The sequence below is a fragment of the Aotus nancymaae genome, unplaced genomic scaffold (genome assembly GCF_030222135.1).
Source record: "Aotus nancymaae isolate 86718 unplaced genomic scaffold, 86718_ANA_hifiasm-v0.15.2.pri h1tg000089l, whole genome shotgun sequence".
In the NCBI taxonomy this organism is placed as follows: domain Eukaryota; kingdom Metazoa; phylum Chordata; class Mammalia; order Primates; family Aotidae; genus Aotus; species Aotus nancymaae.
The window spans coordinates 6,492,655-6,514,883 of NW_026988504.1; the positions used below are offsets into that span (position 1 = coordinate 6,492,655).

Genomic DNA, 22,229 nt, shown 5'->3' on the forward strand with positions numbered 1-22,229 from the left:
CTGTCAGGTGAGAACAGCGAGCGCAGGTCCCAAAACCCTTCCCACAGTTCAACACCCTGGACACAATATTTTTATAAAATTACTAACTCACAGTACTTTACGGAGGGCTGCTTCTCTGAATTTTTGAAGTTTTCTACAAATGGTCTCGATATTTTTCCTCTGAAGAGTACTTTTTTTGTTTTGCATTGCTTTAATCAAGGTCGAGCGAATAATTTCTCCAAGGTGCTACTAAGCCGTGGGTGAGAATGCAATCATGGTCACTCAGCCTACAGTTGGGATGAATTTCAAAACGCCTCGGGGACCTGTTTGAATCTTTTCTGCAATGCCGTATTATTTTCAATAAACCTGGGACGACAACAACAAGAAAATCACGGCCGGGCGTGGTGGCCGGTGTGGTGGCCGGTGTGGTGGCCAGGATGGTGGCCGGGCGTGGTGGCCAGGATGGTGGCCGGGCGTGGTGGCCAGGATGGTGGCCGGTGTGGTGGCCGGTGTGGTGGCCAGGATGGTGGCCGGGCGTGGTGGCCAGGATGGTGGCCGGGCGTGGTGGCCAATGCCTGTGATCCCAGCACTTTGGGAGGCTGAGGTGGGAGGGTCACTTAGGTTCAGGAGTTTGAGACCAGCCTAAACAACACACTGAGACCCATCTCTATTTCTCAAAAAAAAAAAAAAAAAAAAGGAATCTCTAGGTCCGTTGGGTCTGGACCCCCAAGCCAGTGGCTGACCGCGTGATTTTGGGCTGGCAGCTTGGTCTTGGAGGCAGTTTCCTCCACTGCAGCATGGGGCTGATGACAGTACCCAGCCCCTAGAGTGGCTGTGAGGGTTCCACAAGTGCCTGCGAAGACTCCCCAGTGCCCCGCTCAGAGTGAGCCCTCCTACGTGCTGGTCATTGTTATAACGGTCTCGATTTCAGATGAGAAGGAGGGAAGGTTGAGCTGAAGTGTTGAACGTGGTGTCTTCACGATAATCCCCCAAGGTAGACAGCTGCTTCTTCCATGTATATGGAGGCAGATGGGTTAAGTAACCTTACCGAGATTGCATATAATATGGTTATATTTCTCATAAAGCTTGACATTCAGATATTGGCTTCAGAGACAAAGGAAAGAAAAATGAAAGTGTTTGAACAACAGGAGTTTCCCTTCCTTCAAGCCATGCCAGCCTATAAGCCTTCATAAAGCAGTGAAGGCGGATCCTCCTCCCCTGGCAGAGACTGATAAACTCAGCACTCGCTGGAGTGGCTCATTGTTAGCACAAAAGGTGTGCACTTCCCGCCGGCAAACCCGAGCGGTGAGTCTCCCTGCTGCCCACATCAAGGCCCCAGGACATGCAGAACCTGCCTCTAGAGCCCGGCCCACCACCATGAGGTTCTGCCGGTGGAGATGCAGCCACCTGAGGCAAGGCATCCAGTGGTCCTTGCTCCTGGCTGTCCTGGTCGTCTTTCTCTTCGCCTTGCCCTCCTTTATTAAGGAACCTAACACAAAGCCTTCCAGGTAAGATTCTCACCCTTTCCACTCCTCTGGTTTCATTCATTAGAGGAAACTGAAAACTGGTAGTGCGGGGAGGACTGGGGAAGCCTGAGCCACCTGTGTCCACGTGGGAGTGTCAGGGTCAGGAATGTTCTCAAGAAGCACTGGGAAGAAAGGCTAATGGGAAGACTTGCAGGGAACAGAAGCGGTGGCAGTGGGGAGCCAGGAGGCCATGGGATGTCCGTGTCCAGATACTGTGGGACGTCCGTGTCCAGATACCGTGGGACGTGTACAGGAGTTTGCAAACTGATGGGTTAGGTCTGCAGAGTGCAGACAGAAGACATGCCTGCTTTCCCCTCAGGGAATGTGAGTAATGACAGCAGCTTTGGGTTAGTTCTTACATGCCGTTCTCTATGTCCTGAATCCGAAGAGCCATCCTGTGTGTTCCACTTGTTCAGACCCGGATCCACCCTAAGTTTGTCAGTAAAATGGAGGGCCTCCCTCTTAGGGAGGCAGTTTCAATTGTGGACGCCAAGTTAATCCTTCAAAAAGACCTTCTAGACCATTTTTCTTAGAAAATACACACATCTCCAGCAGTGAGAGGCCCTTTTCTTTTTGTTCGGGATGGAGTCTCACTCTGTCGCCCAGGCTGGAGCGCAGTGGCATAATCTCGGCTCACTGCAACCTCCATCTCCCAGGTTCAAGCAATCCTCCTGCCTTAGCCTCGTGAGTAGCTGGGATTACAGGCACACACCACCAGACCTGGCTAATTTTTGTATTTTTAGTAGAGATGGGGTTTCACCATGTTGGCCAGGCTGTTCTTGAACTCCTGACCTCAAATGATCCACCCACCTTGGCCTCCCAAAGTGAGCCACCGTGCCCAGCCAGTAATTTCATTTCACTGTTCTTAAACGTTGAAAGTAATGCAGGTTCTCACAGAGTTACAAAGAAAATACAGGTCTCCACCTCTATGCACTCTTCAAAGTGAGCGCTCTTGATACTTGAGGGCACACGGAATTCTATTATTATGTAGCTAACGCTGCTATAGCGTTTACTATGTGCCAGCCCCTATTCTAAATGCTTGATGTATGTTAACTCACTAATTCTCATTATTAGGAGGACACTGAGACACAGAGAACTGAAATGAGTCTCCCAAGATCACCCTCCTAGTATGTGGCAGGGCCAGGATTCAAACCCATAGCCTGTGCTCATTACCTTTATGCTATACAAGCCAGATAGATAGATAGATAGGCAGGCAGGCAGATAGATAGATAGACAGATATATATATATATATATATAGAGAGAGAGAGAGAGATAGGCAGGTAGATAGGTAGATAGGCAGGTAGATAGGTAGATAGACAGGCAGATAGATAGATAGATAGATAGATACAAAGATAGGCAGATAGACAGATAGATAAATAGATAAATAGGCAGGTAGATAGATAGATAGATACATAGATACATAGATAGATACATAGATTAGATAGATAGATAGATAGATAGATAGATAGATAGATAGATAGATAGATAGATAGATAGGCAGGTAGATAGGTAGGTAGATAGATAGATAGATAGATAGGCAGGTAGATAGGTAGGTAGATAGATAGATAGATACATAGATAGATACATAGATAGATACAAAGATGGGCAGATAGATAGATAGATAGATACAAAGATAGGCAGATAGATGGACAGATAGATAGGCAAGTAGACAGATAGATAGATACATAGATACATAGATAGATACATAGATTAGATAGATAGATAGGCAGATAGATAGATACATAGATAGACAGATAGATACAAAGATAGGCAGATAGACAGGCAGATAGATAGATAGATAGATAGATAGAAAGATAGAAAGATAGGCAGATAGATAGATAAATAGATAGATAGGCAGGTAGATAGGCAGATAGATAGACAGATAGGCAGATAGATAGGATAGGCAGGTAGATAGGCAGATAGATAGATAGATAGGCAGATAGATAGAAAGATAGGCAGATAGATACAAAGATAGGCAGATAGATAGATAGGCATATAGATAGATAGGCAGATAGGTAGATAAATAGATAGACAGCTAGATATATAGGCAGATAGATGGATAGATAGATGGAGATATAGATATTTATATATATAGTATATAGATATATACATACATATATATATACACGATATATACACTATATACTGATATATATACTATATGTTAAGTAGCATGAGAGATATATGTATACATTTATATTTAAAATATATCTCAATATTAGTGAGAGATACATGTATATATAGATATATATCATATATAGAGATCTGGATATATTCATACATACATATCATATAGATATACATAGATATGCACAAGAGAGCTGTATATATACATATATATGTGTCTCATGCTACGTATTGTCCCACAGGTTGACCTTGTAAGTCATACTATATCATGGGCATCATTCCATGTCGGGACATTCCGGTCACCTCCCTTCTTTCAACAGTTGCTTAGCATTCCACAGAGTAGTCACCCTGTACTTAACCAATCCCTATCAAGTTTCTCACCTACCTTTGACCACTTGCATAAGGGATGTCTGGGTAGATTTCTTGAAGTGGAATTGCCAAGACGACGGATATGTTTACATGAAATGTCAATGGACACCATTGAATTGTTCTCTCAAAGTGCCACACCAACAGGTGTGAGAGTTAACTTTCTTCACCTCCTATGAGCACACTGGCTTTCATTAAGGTTTTTAAGGTTTAATCAGCTGATAAGTGAAAGTGTTTCTCTTTTTAATTTGCATTTCTCAGATCACTGTGAGTTTGAGGATCTTAACTTTATCAGTCATTTGTATTTTTCTATGAATAACCTGTTCATATCTTTCTTCTTTTTTATTATTTATCTTTTTCATACTTATAGGAGCTTTTTGTGTATTAGGGATATTAACCTTTCTATCACGTATTACAATACTTCGAATGTCTTCTTCAGCCTGATATTTGTTTGGTTTTATTTCATTGTTTGTGATATGTTATACGGAAGTAATTGTTACATCAATAAAATGTGTCTATCTTTCCCTTTATGGTCACTGGACTTTGCGAGATTTTTAGGAAGGTCAGTCCCACCCCCAACATTATATATATTTTCTTCTACACTTTCTACTAATACGTCTGTACTTCTGTTCTTTAAGCTTAGTAAGAATCCATCAGCAATTTCCTTTTGTGTATGATGTGAATATAGGTTTATATTTGTTGGAACTCTAGATTGCAACTGACAAAAACCTAACTCAACCTAGCTTAGCTAAGAAGACAGGGGAGGAGGGAAGCTCAGGGGACTGGAGTTCTCCCGGAGCCATGTCTTGGGGTGGGAGTGCACTGCCCGAGAATCACTCACAGTGACCGGGCCTGGCCACCTCAGCAGATGCCACATGCCCTGGAGTTAAGGGGCAGCTGTAAGTAGAGTGGCGTCTGGTTCTGGTCTAGAGATTTCTGAAGGCAGAAAGTTGTTGGAACTGCCCATGATGTAATGTACCTGGGAAGGGACAGAACCGCCCGGCCCCTCCCAGGTCTTCACAGCCCAGAGGCAGTGGAAGGAAGTTCAGCACTTCCTGATGGGAGAGCAGGAAGCAGACCCCTCAACTGCCCAGTCACCTGCTGAGCAATAATGGGGCTCTCACTCCAGAACAGTGTTTGGGGTCACTAAATGTCGCAGGGGGCAGTGGGAGACGTGACCTAGAAAGGACCCTCCTGTGGGGATTCTCGGTGTGAAGGAGAAACCCTCCCCAGAGAATCACATTTACTAATGTGCAGAGACCACCAAGTCAGCAGGGGCCCCTGACATCAGACAGAAGCTGAATGAACCTCAGGGCAGGCAGGGACTCCCGGCCCCACCGTCCACGACAGGAGCTCACTGAAGTAAAAATACCAGAGGTGTTAGGGCTTGAAAAAAGAGGGGGAGTAGCCGGGCGCAGTGGCTCAAGACTGTAATCCCAGCACTTTGGGAGGCCGAGGCGGGCGGATCACCAGGTCAAGAGATGGAGACCATCCTGGCCAACATGGTGAAATCCCATCTCTACTAAAAATACAAAAATTAGCTGGGTGTGGTGGCGTGCGCCTGTAGTCCCAGCTACTCGGGAGGCTGAGGCAGGAGAATTGCTTGAACCCGGGAGGCGGAGGTTGCAGTGAGCCAAGATTGTGTCACTGAACTCCAGCCTGGTGCCTGGCAACAGAGCAAGACTCTGTCAAAAAAAAAAAAAAAGAGGGCGTTTTCTCGGTGCCTGACTATGACTCTTGTTGCCCCCCTCTCTCCAGCTCCCCCAATCTCCCCCTCATCTCACCCCCACATCTCCCACCCCTATCAGGCCAGAGTCTGAGCTCCGGGCTGGCTGGGTTGGGGAATAGAAGAGCTTAGAGCCAGGTAGAGCACCTAGCGTATGTGTGTGTCTATCATGCAATTATATGAATTTGTGAAATTACAAGAATTATGTAATTTCTTTTCTTTTATTTTTTTATTTTTTAAATTTTTTTTTGAGATGAAGTCTTGCTTTTGTCCAGGCTGGAGTGCAGTGGTGTGACCTGGGCTCACTGCAACCTCTGCCTCCTGGGTTCAAGTGGTTTTCCTATCTCAGCCTCCCTAATAGCTGGGATTACAGGTACCTGGCACCACGCCCAGCTAATTTTTGTATTTTTAGTAAAAACAGGGTTTCACTATGTTGGCCAAGCTGGTCTCAAACTCCTGACCTTGTGATCCACCCACCTCGGCCTCCCAAGGTGCTGGGATTACAGGCGTGAGCCACTGCGCCTGGCTATTTATTAATTTTCCAAGATGGAGTCTTTGCTTTGTCACCAAGGCTGGAGTGCAGTGGCTCAATCTTGGCTCACTGCAACCTCTACCTCCCGTGTTCAAGCAATTCTCCTGCCTCAGCCTCCAGAGTAGCTGGGACTACAGATGCGCGCCACCACGTCCGGCTAATTTTTGTATTTTTAGTGGAGACAGGGTTTCACCATGTTGGCCAGTCTGGTCTCGAACTTTTGGCCTCAAGTGATCCGCCCCCCTCAGTCTCCCAAAGCTCTGGGATTACAGGCGTGAGCCACCGCGCCCGGCCGGCAGGTCATATTTGTCTGTGTTTCCTCAGGGCTTTGAACAGGAAGGCCCTGGACCCAGTGGAGGTGCTTTATAAATGCTTGTTGATGAAAGAATGAATTTGTCACCTTAAAAAACATGCCAAAGGAAAAACAGTAATAATAAATAAATAAAATAAAATAAACAAACAAAAAACATGCCGAAATGTTTAAACTTTATTCAATGGCTATCAAAAACTTTAGAATACAGGAGTTAACTTGATTAAATTCATGATTTATGCAGAGTACTCTGTCAATAGATTACAGGACGGATGATATGGGGGATGTGGTTTTAGAGGGGATTTAGAGGCCATTGCAATGGTGTAGGATAGCGTCAATGAGACCGTGGCAAGGACATGTGAATCGGACGAAAGGACTGAGAAGAAGTCAGATCAGCTGGACTTGGCAACAAATAGGATGGTGGGAGGAGTGCAGGAGAAGAACTTCCGGACAGTTTTACGAGGCCGGCGCGGTGGCTCACGCCTGTATTCCCGGCACTTTGGGAGGCCGAGGCGAGCGGATCACGAGGTCAGGAGATTGAGACCATCCTGGCCAACCTGGTGAAACCTGGTCTCTACTAAAAATACAAAAATGAGCTGGGTGTGGTGGCACATGCCTGTAATTCCAGCTACTCGGGAGGCTGAGGCAGGAGAATTGCTTGAACCCAGGAGGTGGAGGTTGCAGTGAGCTGAGATCATGCCACCACACTCCAGCCTGGTGACAGATTGAGACTCTGTCTAAAAAAAAAAAAAGTAAAGTCTTTTCCCCTCATAACTTCTCCAAGATTGATCTGTTTCACACTACATCTTGAACATGGAACCAAATCTTAACTGCTAGGGGCACAAGATGGAGAGGAAAACAATTAAATAACATTTCAAGATAGTATGTAATTACATTCAGAAGCATGGCAGGAGTAGAAAGGGAGCTGGCTGTTTATGCCCTGAGGTGCTAACAGTAGATTCTTTGAAGGGACTGGGATAATGGGAGGTTGCTATCCTTTCATGTTTGAAGGTATTTTCTGCTTTTTCTTAATCAGCACACATTGCTTTTCTTTTTTTTTCTTTTTTTTTTTTTGAGATGGAGTCTGGCTCTATCGCCCAGGCTGGAGTGCAGTGGTGTGATCTTGGCTCACTGCAACCTCCATCTCCCAGGTTCAAGTGATTCTTCTGCCTCAGCCTCCCGAGTAGCTGGGACTACAGGCACGTGTCACCACTCCCAGCTATTTTTGTATTTTTAGTAGAGACAGGTTTCACCATATTGGCCAGACTGGTTTTGAACTCCTGACCTCGTGATCCACTCGCCTCAGCCTCCCAAAGTGCTGGGATTACAGACGTGAACCACTGCGCCCGGCCACATTGCTTTCATAAAAAGAAAAACAATTCATAAAAGTTCACTTCTGAAGACTCAGGGAAAAAAAGACCCAGGTTAGGTAACCCCTCCATACCAAAGTATCCCCCAAGCAAAACTGTCCTACTAGGGTGTCACCACTGCCTCTCATACATATGACTCACATGATCACACCGATGACACTTTAAGGCAGCTACTTATGTGTGTCTCTCTTATAGACTGTGAGCTTCTTAAAACCACTGACGATCGCTTTTTTATCTTTAATCCCTACCAGATACCTCTGAATGCCTGACATGTCACAGCTTCTCAATGAATATTGCAGAATAAACATTGCATTGTGTTTTGAAATTCTCATGGAACTTTCCATAAGGTGTCTCAGTTACTCGGTTTGTTGTTGCTTTGAGACAGAGTCTCTCTTTACTGCCCAGACTGTAGTGTCATGGCACGATCTCTGCTCACTGCAACCTCCACCTCCCAGGCTCAAGCAATTTTCCTGCCTCAGTCTCCTGAGTAGCTCGGATTACAGGCGTTTACCACCACACCTGGAAGGGAAGTTTCCATCGGTTTCTTGAGGTTGGGGGTTGGGAAGTGGAGTTCGGGGTGATTTCGCCAAGAAGCTTTGCTAGGTAACAAGAGCCGCCTGTTAAACCGACTGCACAGCTTGGATTTTGCTCAATGGCCTAGGCCAGCTTGGAGCTTACACTGAGTAGTCGGACCACGGGGAGCATGAGCCTCATACCTACCTGCACAGCACTCAGACCTTCTCCTAAGCAAATGTGGAATGAATTGATCAAGAATATGTTCACTAACTCAGGTTTTTCACTCTGCCGCTGTGAAAAAGTATCCATTCTTTCAAAATGGATACTTTGGGGGTGTCTTCCCAGTTCATGAACCAGTAACCCCCTCTTCCTCTTGAAACCGTCCTCCTCCCATGCACAGAGTGGGCCCCAGGATGTCACATAGTATGCGACCCAGACCCCTGGAAAAGGATGGAGATAGGACCCAAGTGGGCCACAGTCTTCTGCAAGAATAAAAAATTGGGAGCAAAGAGAGTCCACGGTCTCCAGCACAGGTGTTATGGGGTGGCCATCTTCCACCAGCCTGTGGGCTGGAGAGCAGAGGAGGCCTGTCTGCAGAGAAGGAAAGAAAGAGAGGAAGAGGCCAGGCGCGGTGGCTCACGCCTGTAATCCCAGCACTTTGGCAGGCTGAGGCAGTGGATCACAAGGTCAGGAATTCAAGTCCAGCCTGGCCAATATGGTGAAACCCCGTCTCTACTAAAAATACAAAAGTTAGCTGGGCGTGGTGGCAGGTGTCTGTAATCCCAGCTACTCAGGAGGCTGAGGCAGGAGAATAGCTTGAACCTCGGCGGGGGGCGGAAGCTGCAGTGAGCTGAGATTACACCACTGCACTCCAGCCTGGGTGACAGAGCGAGACTCCGTCTCAAAACAAAACAAAACAAGAAGGTGTATGTTTCAAGGAGGAAGGATGGATCCCTGGGAGGTAAGGAGGAAGAACTGTCAGCTGTCAGCCCTTTCCTAATACCCTGGGGAAATGTAGTTTTTGTTCAGTTTCAAGGTCAGAATAGAGAGTGCCCCCGCTCGAAACCCGGAGTAAATGTGTTTCTTTGAGGCTGAGAAAGGCTGGAAATACTAGCCAGGGTCAACTGCAACTCAGGCTAGGAGGCCTAATGGAGGAATGGCTAGCAGAGGTAATCTGCCTGCTTCCCATATTGCCTTGGGCCAGCCCTGCCCTCCTCCAGTGATCACAGACCTTTGTTTCCTGTCTTGAATAACAATAATTGTGTATTACATAGGTCCAAGGCCTGTGCCTTATTCAAGTTGTATTCCTGGAGCACACTGCACAGAATAGACGTTTAGTAAACATTGTAGGATGCCAGCCACCACACTCAGCTAATTTTTGTATTTCTAGTAGAGACGGGGTTTCACCATGTTGGCCAGGCTGGTCTCGAACTCCTGACCTCAGGTGATCCACCTGCCTTGGGCTCCCAAAGTGCTGGGATGACAGGCATGAGGCACTGCACCCATCCAGAAAATAGATTCACACAAAAGCAAAATCGGATCTGAGATATGTACACAGGACATATGGAAGAGTATCTTATCCAACAAATTTTTGTAGAGACAGGGTTTTGCCATGTTGCCCAGGCTGGTCTTGAACTGCTGGGCTCATTCATTACGGGCATGAATGAATTTATCTTTTATTAGTACTACTGCTAGAAAAAGCATTATAGGATGGAAATCAGATTGTGACCCCCGCCCATGGCCGCTCCCTTCCTTCTGCCGCCACCCGCCGCCACCACTCCTACTGGAAATTCTTCAATAGCTCCTCTTGAACAGGTGGACAAATGATAAACTCTAAACTCCACAATCTGACCTGTGATGCAGATCGTAATCCAGCCTTGCCCACCCGTCTGGGAACACCTCCTGTCCCACACTCAGGGTTTTGTAATTGACCAACAGTCTCAAGGCACCATGCATTTTATGTTTCCAGGACTGAAACCACCTCCCCAACCCCCTGCAACCTAATCCTCTTGGCAGGGAAGCTCCTCTGGGAACCCTTCCTCACTTCCAACGTGGCTGTCAGAGCCCTTCCTTCCTGCTCCCAACGAGCTCACACACTCTCCAGGCAGCAGGACTCCTTTTTCTGACTGCCTCTCACTAGAGTTGTTCTTGCTTATGGCTGGAAAACATGGCTTTCACTTGTGACCTCTGGCCTCTCACGTGAGATGTGGCAAATAGAGTGGCCTCTCAACAAATATTTGAGTCATGTATTTTTTCCCTAGCCATGCCAACTAGTGAGAGTTAGGTGGGTCTTTGTTTTTGCTGCTGCTGTGTTTGAGACAGGGTCTCGATCTCCGGCCCAGGCTGGAGCACAGTGGCTCCATCTCAGTTCACTGCGCCCTCCCACTCCTGGGCTCAAGCGATATTCTGCCTCAGCTTCCTGAGTAGCCGGGACTTTTGTACCGATGGGGCTTTTGCCATGTTGTCCAGGCTGGTCTCGAACTGCTGAGGCGGGCGGATCCCCTGAGCCTCAGCCTCCCAAAGTGCTGGGGTTACAGATGTGAGCCGTTGTGCCTGGCCAAGAGTAAATTTTTAAGCAGAGTTTGACTCGTGATCCTGTTTGAATCCAGGCTGGCAGCTCTCGTCCTGACGTCAATGTGCTTGCCCCACTTCCTTGTGAATGAGGTAACTTTGGTTACCTATGCTTCCAACAATGGCAACAGGAAGGGCAGCTGAACCACGCAGATATCAGGTGGCAGGACCAGGTCACACAAGCTCATTCTTGGAAGCCACAGCCTCAAATGGCTGTACCCTGGGGGCCCAGGAGCAAGCACAGGGACTGGGGGGGCAGTGCTGGGAAACATTTCAGCTCCGGTCTTTTTAGCATCCTTTTCCAGCTCCTCAGGCTCCTGGCTATTGCCAAGGTTGCTTACTGGTCAGAGGTAAGTTTGCAGACCGACAGGTAAAGGACGTGATGTGACTTTTGGTAGTGGTGGTGACACCCCTTCCCTCCCTCTCCTATGGGGACTAGTTGGAAGTCTGCCTGGGGGACAATAATAAACACTACTGGGCCGGGGGTGGTGGCTCACGCCTATAATCTCAACACTTTGGGAAGCCAAGGTAGGCGGATCACTTGAGGCCAGGAGTTCAAGACCAGCCTGGCCAACATGGTGAAACTCCATCTCTACTGAAAATACAAAAATTAGCCAGGTGTGGTGGCAGGTGCCTGTAATTCTAGCTACTCAAGAGACTGAGGCAGGAGAATCGCTTGAAGCCAGAAGGAGGAGGAGGTTGCAGTGAGCCGAGATTGTGCCACTGCACTCCAGCCTGGGTGACAGAGCAAGACTCTGTCTCAAAACAAAATAAAAAACTACTTGTGCTTCTGAGCTGTTTCCACAGTCTTCAGCCTTCATCAAAGTTATCTCTGTCCCTAGGCATCGAGGCCCAGAGAACATTAAAGTGAGGTCTCCACAGTCCCTGCAAAAGCCTAAGTCCCAGGCACCCACGAGAGCAAGGAGGGCGACTGTCTCTGCAGAGCCAGAGCCAGAGCACAGTACCCTCAGCACACACACCCAGCCCAGGGCCCACAGCGCCAGACAGGGAAGAACGGAGGCCGACCAGGCACCGCTGGAAGAGCAGGGCAAGGCACCCGGAGCAGCACAGAGGGCAGCATGGAAGAGCCTAGAAAAAGAGAAAACCATGGTGAACACACAGTCACCCACGGGGCAAGACGCGGGGACAGCGGCACAATCATGGAAGAGCCAGGAAACAAAGATGACCCGAGGAGATGGGGGCCAGGCCGGGAAGCTGACGGCCACCAAGACAGTGTCGGTGAAGCACCAGGGCGAAGCAGCGGCCACCGCTCCCAAAAGCTGGCACAGAATGCTGGCCCCCACAGGGGCAGTGCCCACGAGGACAAGACAGAAAGGAGTGACCACAGCAGTCATCCCACCCAAGGAGAAGAAAGCTCAGGCCACCCCACCCCCTGCCCCCTTCCAGAGCCCCACGACACAGAGAATCCTAAGACTGAAAGCCGCCAACTTCAAGTCTGAGCCTCGGTGGGATTTTGAGGAAAAATACAGCTTCGAAATAGGCGGCCTCCAGACGGTGAGTTTTTGCCACCACCCCTTTCCTCCGGCTCCCAGCTCTGAAGCCCCTCTAGACACAGCCCAGCCCACCCTCTCCTCACCTCCTGGGCTCTGCTTCTGGACTTTGTCTTGTCCTGCCCCAAGCTCATCTTGGGCACAGCTCAGCCCCACACGACTCTGCCCCACCCATCCTTCCAATGATGGCCACGATGGGGGACGAGGAGCAGGCAGGCCCCGGCCCCTGGTGTGAATGGCATAAGAGGGGTGGGTGAGAGGGGGCCTGCCCTGGAGCCCCTGAGGCCTGGAGGCCCTCCATCTGGGGTGAGAGAGTGTGATCTCCTCCCGGCTTGGCCCCTGAACCCCCATCCTCTGGTGGGGGCTGCAGGGGAGGAACTCACAGACAAGAACACCCCACCTCACTCCCAGCTCTGTCCTCCAGGAATGCCTCGTCTTCCCTGCAAAGTCAGTTCCACGGCCTCCACTCTCTTCCAACCCTAAGGAAACGCTGGCTTAACCACACCCACTCACATGGTCCTTCTCATCTGCCCTCGCACAGAGCGGCAGTATCCGTATGTTGCTGGGTATAGTGGCACACGCCTGTAGTCCCGGCTACTCAGGAGGCTGAGGCGGGAGGAGCACTTGAGGTTAAAATGAGCTATGATGGCACCACTGCACTCCAGCCTGGGCAGAAGGAAGGCAGGAAGGGAGGGAGGGAAATGCACGTTTATCCACATATGACTGCAACCACAGCAGTGACAGCTCACTGGACACATGCCACAGTCCCAGGTTGTGGTTCCTCTCACGCGTACAAAGGGGCATTTGCCTTGACAGCCGAGAACACCCATTTCCCAGAACCCTCAGGACCTCGAGGAGCCCAGACGATGCGGAGGGGAGGGTGAGCAGACCCTGAGAATAGGACGGAAGAAGTCTCAGAGCCGCGGCTTCCACACTGCGGGGCCCAGCCCTTGTTCCCGCGGCGCAGCCCCTGCCGATGGCCTTTCTGGGCCTCGCCCTTCCTGACCTCGTCCTCCTGCATATAGACCTGCCCTGACTCCGTGAAGATCAAAGCCTCCAAGTCGCCGTGGCTCCAGAAACTCTTTCTGCCCAACCTCACTCTCTTCCTGGACTCGAGACACTTCAACCAGAGCGAGTGGGACCGCCTGGAACACTTTGCACCACCCTTTGGCTTCATGGAGCTCAACTACTCCTGTAAGTCCTTACCCCAGGGGAGGTGTGGGTGCGCAGTAGGCCAGGGCAGAGAGCGGGGACAGAGGGCAGAGGGCAGAGGGCAGCTGGCTTCTGCTCTGCCTCTTCCCTGGGGTTTGCCAGACCTGGGAGGAATAATGGGTCGGACTCCCGTCCCTCCCAGGGCTCTGAATGGAGCCCCGCCTTGTTCCAGTGGTGCAGAAGGTGGTGACACGCTTCCCTCCAGTGCCCCAGCAGCAGCTGCTCCTGGCCAGCCTCCCTCCTGGGAACGTCCGGTGCATCACCTGTGCCGTGGTGGGCAATGGGGGCATCCTGAACAACTCCCGCATGGGCCAGGAGATAGACAGTCATGACCACGTGTTCCGGTAAGCTGTCCCACCCAGCTGTCCTGCCCTCTCCTGCCCTCTCCTGCCCTCTCCTGTCCCTCTCCTGCCCCTCTCCTGTCCCTCTCCTGCCCCTCTCCTGTCCCTCTCCTGTCCCTCTCCTGCCCCTCTCCTGCCCCTCTCCTGTCCTCTCCTGCCCCCTCCTGCCCCTCTCCTGCCCTCTCCTCCCCCTCTCCTCCCCCTCTCCTGCCCCTCTCCTGCCCTCTCCTCCCCCTCTCCTGTCCCTCTCCTGCCCCCTCCTGCCCCTCTCCTGCCCCTCTCCTGCCCCTCTCCTGCCCCTCTCCTGCTCCTCTCCTGTCCCTCTCCTGCCCTCTCCTGCCCCTCTCCTGCCCCTCTCCTGCCCCTCTCCTGCCCTCTCCTCCCCCTCTCCTGTCCCTCTCCTGCCCCCTCCTGCCCCTCTCCTGCCCTCTCCTCCCCCTCTCCTGCCCCTCTCCTGCCCTCTCCTCCCCCTCTCCTGCCCCTCTCCTGCCCTCTCCTCCCCCTCTCCTGCCCCTCTCCTGCCCTCTCCTCCCCCTCTCCTGCCCTCTCCTCCCCCTCTCCTGCCCTCTCCTCCCCCTCTCCTGCCCCTCTCCTGCCCTCTCCTCCCCCTCTCCTGCCCCTCTCCTGTCTGCCTCCTGCAGACGTGGACTCTTCCAAGACACCCACAGCGTATTCCACGCCTGCGTCTGGAAGGTGGAATTCCTGGGCTCTCCAGAGAATTGCAGCACAGAACTGCTGCCTCCCCCATTTCCCCTTCCTTTCCCACCCACCTACACAAATCTCCTTCCTCTGCTCACCTATCCGGTCTGATTTTGTCTCTCTACAGACTGAGCGGAGCTCTCATTAAAGGCTACGAACAGGACGTGGGGACTCGGACATCCTTCTACGGCTTCACCGCCTTCTCCTTGACCCTGTCGATTCTTGCATTGGGCAATCAGGGCTTCAAGAATGTGCCTCTTGGGAAGGTGAGCAAAGAGGGAGGGGCCTGGCCATGCCCAGACTCTGGATGCGGGAGCACACAGGTGAGGAGCGGGAGGAGCCTGCAGGCTCCCCTTCTATCAGGCAGGAGTGGGGAGGACAGTCAGACCAGCCAGAGGAGAGCAAGCGGGCAGGTGAAGTCAGAGCGGGGCCGCCCCACCCGGGTCCCGAAGGCTGCGCTGTGGGACCACTCCCTGTCCTTGGTCCTCAGGACATCCGCTACTTGCACTTCCTGGAAGGCACCCGGGACTATGAGTGGCTGGAAGCGCTGCTTATGAATCAGACGCTGATGTCAAATAACCTTTTCTGGTTCAGGTACCCACCGCCCTCCTGCCATCCTTTTATCCCAGGCTGAGCCATGTCGTGAGTGGCTGTAAAGGGTTGGACAGGTGGGGACAGCCTGAGCTATGCTCATGAGCCTGACTTGGCTCACACCAGGCCAGGCAAGGGAACTCTCGATGACCCCTTCATCACCGCAGGCACAGGCCCCAGGAAGCTTTTCGGGAAGCCTTGCAAATGGACAGATATCTGTTGCTGCACCCAGACTTCCTCCGATACATGAAGAACAGGTCAGAGCAGAAGCACGTGACACACAGCCCAGGTCCCTGTTGTCCTTGTAGTCTCCTGACAGTTGGGGGTTTGGGCATTTCACAGGTTTCTGAGGTCTAAGACCCTGGACGGTGCCCACTGGAGGATATACCGCCCCACCACTGGGGCCCTCCTGCTGCTCACGGCCCTGCAGCTCTGTGACCAGGTAAGGCTCCACCGCAGCTGCAGAAATCCCTGGAGAAGCCGCTCTGGGCTGTTCCTGGGCCTGCGCAGCATGGGACAGTGATGGGCTGGGTGCACCCCCCGGTGGGACGGACGGTGGGCATGAGTATGGGTGCATGCCGTGGTGCGTGGGTATCCAGGGACCCGAACCCAGACCCCTAAGGGTGGAACCAGGAAAAAGAACCTCCACCCTCCACACAGAATCAGCCATGAGAAGAAGCCTGGGTAACAGCAACTACAGGCCCTGTCTCTTCCGGCCTTACTGTAGGTGAGTGCCTATGGCTTCATCACCGAGGGCTATGAGCGCTTTTCTGATCACTACTATGATAAGTCATGGAAACGACTGATCTTTTACATAAACCATGACTTCAAGTTGGAGAAAGAAGTCTGGAAGCGGCTACACGATGAAGGGATAATCCGGCTGTACCAGCGTCCCGGTCCCGGTCCCGGAACTCCCAAAGCAAAGAACTGACGGGGGGCTGGGCTGCAGTGGTCTCCTCACCCGCTAGTGGGAATTTTGAGACTCTGACCATTTCCCAGGGCTTGGGCCACACTCCAGGCCCTGCAGGGATTCGGAGGCAACGCTTGAATCCAGGACAAGACTCTCCCAAGATGGCAAATGGCTGATTGAGGTTTTGAAGTTCCTCAGTACGTTGCTGCAGGTCCTGGTGGAGATTCCTGAGACCAGGGTTTTTTTGTTTTTGTTTTTGTTTGGAGACGAAGTCTCACTCTGTGACCCAGGCTCGAGTGCGTGCTGTGATCTCGGCTCACTGCAACCTCTACCTCCCAGGTTCAAGCAATTCTCCTGCCTCAGCCTCCTGAGTAGCTGGGATTACAGGCGTGTGCCACCATGCCCAGCTAATTTTTTTATTTTTAGTAAAGACAGGGTTTTAACATGTTGGTCAGGCTGGTCTTGAACTCCTGACCTCATGATCTGCCAGCCTTGGCCTCCCAAAAGTGCTGGGATTACAGGCGTGAGCCACTGCACCTGGCGAGACCAGGGATTTTTAACTAAATGGGGTGATGAGTGGTCAATACCACAGTTCCTGCTGAAAAGCACTCTTCCAGTCCAAAAGCTGCCTGATACAGAGAAAAGAGCTTGGATGTACAGAAACATATCGATCTGGTTTAAATTCCAGATCCAGTTTGCAGTTGTGAAATCTTGAAGGTTTTACTTAGCTTCACTACAGATTGTCCAGAAAATCTTTCTAGGGGTTATCTGCTTCTAGAAAGGTCTATACTTGTCTTTAAGCTATTTGGCAGCTCTACGTGTTGTAGAAAACTGGTAATAATACAAATGATTGTTACCCATGGAAATGCAAACAAATTTCATCAGTGAAGATGCAATGAGTTCGTACTCTGTGGTCAGTGGCCAGTTTTGCACGTGGTCCTTTTCATCCTTCTATTCTCGCCATTAACCTCCTTCCTTTCTCAGACCTCCACAATGAGAATTTGAGCTAAGCCAAAGACATTTCAGTTCACCTTACCCTTTGAGCTCTAACTGCAGGATTTGGACTCTGGAGCCGGAACAACTCCAACAATTCTAAATAGAATAAAGTGGCCGAGCGCAGTGGCTCACGCCTGTAATCCCAGCACTTTGGGATGCCGAGGCAGGCAGATCACTTGAGGCCAGGAGTTCGAGACCAGCCTGGCCAACATGATGAAACCCTGTCTCTACTAAAAATACAAAGGTTAGCCAGGCATAGGGGCAGTCGCCTGCAATCCCAGCTACTCAGGGGGCTGAGGCAGGAGAATCACTTGAACCTGGGAAATGGAGGTTGCAGTGAGCTGAGATTGCGCCACTGCACTCCAGCCTGGGCGACAGAGCGAGACTCCGTCTCAAAAACTAATAAAAATAAAAAGAAATGATAGAATACGGGCCCTTGGTAAGAAGGTGGAAGGGTGAGAGGGGAGCCTCCCTTTAGACTTCATGCTCAGGGAGGGAGGGGACCAACGGGACAGGGATTTGCTTGGCACTAAAGGGTGCAGTGCCAGCTCCGGGCGGCAGGTGGCGGTATCTCGGCGCCCTGTCCTCCGCGGCGCCCCTGGCTCAGTTCTGCACACGGGCGGAAGGAAGCGCCACCCACGTGCATAACTCCGCCACTGTGGCTTCGCTCCACCGCAACCGTGGGATGGACAGAGCCGATCTGGCAGAGCCCTGATCGGAGGTGCGCTTAGGAAGAAGGGCCATTGGCGCCGCTGCCGCAGGTGCTTTCGCGTGGGCCCCTCCAGAGGAGGAGCTCGTGCGCGTGGGCCGGGGGCGGCGCCAGCCTCTGCCCCTCAACCTGAAGGACCGAGCTGCGTGCGGGGCTGAGAGAGGTGCCGGCAGCCAGGGGAGAGTGAGGCGAAGACGCGAGGCCCCAGCCACCCCCGGGGCTGCAGGCCTGGGCGGGACAGGCCGGAGGACGCTGAGCTGAGCCGCCGAGCCCCTGGGACCGGAGGGCATCGGGAGGTTGCCGGGCTTGTCGCGGGGCGGCTCTGTGCCAGCAGCTGAAGATCGGATCCGCCTGGGTCGCCCCCTTCCCGGTGCTCTGCACCCTGCAAGAGGCGGGTGGGCACCGGGGAGACCAGGCCAGGGGCGTTTGCAGCCTAACTCCAGCTTCTCTAGTCTGAAGAGCAATAAATGCTTTTCCCCCCACAAAGCTCTAGCCACAACGACTTTGACCGGGTGGACACCACATCAGGTCAGAGCAGGAGAGAAAATGCAACACCCACAGGCACAGAGCTCCCTTACCCCGTATTGGCCTCCTCAAATTAAACTCAGGCTTCCCAGACTTAAAGACTGAGCCTCACTTAGTGTTACTCTGGGTCCAATACTGATGGGTTAACTCATTCTGCTAGTATAAGCCAATAGAATTAGAAAAGGTAAGTCAATTAGAAAACCGCAAAACTGTGATAAATAGGCTACATATTATAGTAAGTTAGCAGGATACAAGATTACCCTATGGAAATCAATAACCATAAACATAAATAATAATCAGGTAGAGAATATAATGTAGAGAAAACCCATTTACAATAGCAGCATATCTGTATGAGGAAAACATTAAAACACTCCTGAAAGACGCAGAAGTAGATCTGAACTAAGTCATCTTTTGTTCTTGGAAAAGATGACTCAATATCATAAATATGTCAGTTCTCCCCCAAGTTAATAAATTTAAGGCAATTCCAATAAAATGCCAAAACATTTTTTTCTAGAGCCTAAACTGATCCAAATATTTATATGGAAGGATAAAAATGCAAGAATAGCTAGGAATACCTGCGGAAGCAAAGCTGTGAGAGAGGTCTACCTCTACCAAATAATCAGACATACTATAAAGTCTCTATAATTAAAACAGTGTGGTGCTGAAGCAGGAATAGACAGACCAGCGGAATGCAATAGAAAGTCCAGAAATACACCCTAGCCTTGTGATGAATGGTGCCTGGACAGCCAGATAGTCATTGAGAAAGAGATCAGACTAGGTCTGTAACTCCCACCACACAATTAAATTCCAGGTGGTTCAGAGGATCTCAGTGTAAAAACACGAAATGATAAGAGTTCTAAGAATTCATGGGTGAATACCTCTTTGATCAGAATGTAAAAGAAGATTTCTAACTAAGACTCATGAGCCAAAGGCAGTACAAGACTGGTAAATTTTACTACATAAAATTAACAAAATGTGGCATGGCCAAAAAAAGATCACCGTGAGGTCAAAAGACAAATTAAAAAGTGGGAGAAAATATTTGCCACACATATCATGGATAAAGGCTTAATATGCCTCATATATATATACATATATATGTGTGTATATATATATGACTTTGAGGAAAACAAGACCAAAAAATTGAAAAATGGGTAAAAAAAATAAACAGCAACTTCCCAAAAAAGATATAAAAATGACTCTTAGACATGACAAAAATGTTCAGTTTGACTCATAGTAAGTCAGTAAGTAAGTAATCCCAGGACTTTGGGAGGCGAGGCAGGAGGATCACTAGAGGCCAGGAGTTCAAGACCAGCCTGGGCAACATAACAAGACCCCCATCTCTATTAAACAAAAACAAGGAAAAAAAAGAAAAGAAAAAGAAAAACTTTAAACAAATTAAATTTAGAAGGGTTTTTCTGAGCAAAGAAACAATGAATCAGGAAGCATCCTGAACCAGTAAAGGTTCAGAGAGCCCTACCCAGCATCCTGGGTAGGCAGGACTTATAGACAAAAAAGGGAAGTGATGTACAGAAACAGCTAGCTGGATTGGGCTGGGCTCAGTTGCTCACGCCTGTAATCCCAACACTTTGGGAGGCTGAAGCAAGCAGATCACCTGAGGTCAGGAGTTTGAGACTAGCCTGGCCAAAATGACGAAACCTCGTCTCTACTAAAAATACAAAAAATAGCCAGGTGTGGTGGTGGGCGCCTATAATTTCAGCTACTTGGGAGGCTGAGGCAGGAGAATTGCTTGAACCTGGGAGGCGGAGGTTGCAGTGAGCCAAGATCGCACCACTGCACTCCAGCCTGGGCAACAGAGCAAAACTCTGTCTCAAAAAGAAAAAGAAACAGCTGGATTGGTTGCAACTCCACTTTTGCCTTATTTGGACAAATCTGAACAGTTTGCAGTCTGTGACTGGTTGAAAGCCCAGCTGCTATGATTAACCAAGACTGGCTATTTGTTACAAGACTATTCTCTCAACTTTAGGAAGTAGTTTGTTTACAAACCAAGTTAGGTTACAGTTCTCTACGTACAGAGGCAGCCTTGGGACAAATTTAATTGAACAGTACTTATGCCTTGTATAGGACAGAATAAGAAATAAGCAACCGGGCACTGTGGCTCATGCCTGTAATCCCGGCACTTTGGGAGGCCGAGGTTAGCGGATCACTTGAGGTTAGGAGTTCGAAACCAGCCTGGCCAACATGGCAAAACCTCGTCTCTACAAAAAATACAAAAATAAAAATGAAAAATTACCCAGGCATAGTGGCACATGGCTGTAGTCCCAGCTACTCAAGAGGCTGAGGCAGGAGAATCACTTGAACCTGGGAGATGGAGGTTGCAGTGAGCCAAGATTGTGCCACTGCATTCCAGTCTGAGTGACAGAGCGAGACTTCATCTGAAAAAAAAAAAAAAAAAAAAAAAAAAAAATTTACCAAAACCTAGTGAGATTGGTTACCTAAGAGGGCTAAACAGGAATAGGGCAGAAGGGATAAGAGAGTGGATTGGGCCGGGTGCGGTGGCTCACGCCTGTAATCTCAGCACTTTGGGAGGCTGAGGCGGGTGGATCACCTGAGGTCAGGAGTTCAAGACCAGCCTGGCCAACAAGGTGAAACCCCGTCTTTATTTTTTATTATTATTATTTTTTTAGACGGAGTTTCGCTCTTGTTACCCAGGCTGGAGTGCAATGGCGCGATCTCAGCTCACCGCAACCTCCGCCTCCTGGGTTCAGACAATTTTCCTGCCTCAGCCTCCTGAGTAGCTGGGATTACAGGCATGTGCCACTATGCCCAGCTAATTTTTTGTATTTTTAGTAGAGACGGGGTTTCACCGTGTTGACCAGGATGGTCTCGATCTCTTGACCTCGTGATCCACCCGCCTCGGCCTCCCAAAGTGCTGGGATTACAGGCGTGAGCCACCGTGCCCGGCGAAACCCCGTCTTTAAAAAAAAAAAGAAAGAAAGAAAAGAAAAAGAATGTGAACAAGGGTCAGTGGAGGCAGCGGCACTACTCTGTGACACCTTTGTGCAGTTTTGCGTTTGCACTTTACATACTTAAAAAATAATGAAATTAACAGGATGGGGAAAAATACTAAAACTGAATACAAAGAGAAACAAACAAACCTAACTATTAAAATCTACTACATAACCCCACAGAAGGGGCAAAACAATATTTTAACTATATATCCTCAGAATGAAGACAAAAGAATAACAAACATTGAACTCTAGTTTGTGGGAAGGTTTGTTTTTCACAGTGCTATGGCTCCATCATTCTGAAGCTACTTTCAGTGAATTATAGGATTAAACAAATAAGAAAACAAGCTAAGGGCCGGGCGCTGTGGCTCACGCCTGTAATCCCAGCACTTGGGAGGCTGAGGCGGGTGGATCACGAGGTCAAGAGATCGAGACCATCCTGGTCAACGCGGTGAAACCCCGTCTCTTAAAACAACAACAACAACAACAAAAAAAAAAAACAAGGAAAATGAGACTTCTGCTTCTCATTGTCAAAAAAAAGGTACAATTATGGAAAGGGGCAAGACTATAATGAACAATGAACCCGCTGGTGTTGGCCTAGAAGTGAAGATATCAGTATGTACTTGTGGTTTTAGTTCTAAAGAAAGAATTCTGGCTGGGCGCGGTGGCTCATGCCTGTAATCCTAGAACTTCAGGAGGCCAATGCGGGCACACTGCCTGAGCTCAGGAGTTCGAGACCAGCCTG

At 49.8% G+C, this 22,229-nt stretch overlaps 1 protein-coding gene across 2 annotated transcripts; it reads left to right on the forward strand.

Annotated features, from left to right (window-relative positions):
• The first annotated feature begins 1,143 nt into the window (after nucleotides 1–1,143).
• On the forward strand, nucleotides 1,144–17,177 carry ST6GALNAC1 (ST6 N-acetylgalactosaminide alpha-2,6-sialyltransferase 1). 2 transcript variants are annotated; one of them, XM_012453644.3, is made up of 9 exons: nucleotides 1,144–1,487; nucleotides 11,867–12,539; nucleotides 13,561–13,729; nucleotides 13,920–14,091; nucleotides 14,915–15,053; nucleotides 15,278–15,381; nucleotides 15,546–15,635; nucleotides 15,721–15,820; nucleotides 16,039–16,092. In XM_012453644.3, the coding sequence occupies exons 1-9, from the start codon at nucleotides 1,357–1,359 to the stop codon at nucleotides 16,048–16,050; spliced, it is 1,590 nt and encodes a 529-aa protein (XP_012309067.2). In that variant the 5' UTR covers nucleotides 1,144–1,356; the 3' UTR covers nucleotides 16,051–16,092. The 2 variants fall into 2 exon arrangements, with proteins under 2 accessions (XP_012309067.2, XP_012309066.2); XM_012453643.3 differs by lacking the exon at nucleotides 16,039–16,092 and adding an exon at nucleotides 16,106–17,177 and having other exon boundaries at nucleotides 1,150–1,487.
• The last annotated feature ends 5,052 nt before the right edge of the window (nucleotides 17,178–22,229 follow it).

Excerpts from the sequence above, each read along its gene's own strand:
- ST6GALNAC1 (XM_012453643.3), top strand. The coding sequence starts at position 1,357 with ATGAGGTTCTGCCGGTGGAGATGCAGCCACCTGAGGCAAGGCATCCAG. Across the intron at positions 1,488-11,866 it reads CCTAACACAAAGCCTTCCAG|GCATCGAGGCCCAGAGAACA; the intron begins GTAAGATTCTCA and ends CTCTGTCCCTAG. Across the intron at positions 13,730-13,919 it reads CATGGAGCTCAACTACTCCT|TGGTGCAGAAGGTGGTGACA; the intron begins GTAAGTCCTTAC and ends GCCTTGTTCCAG.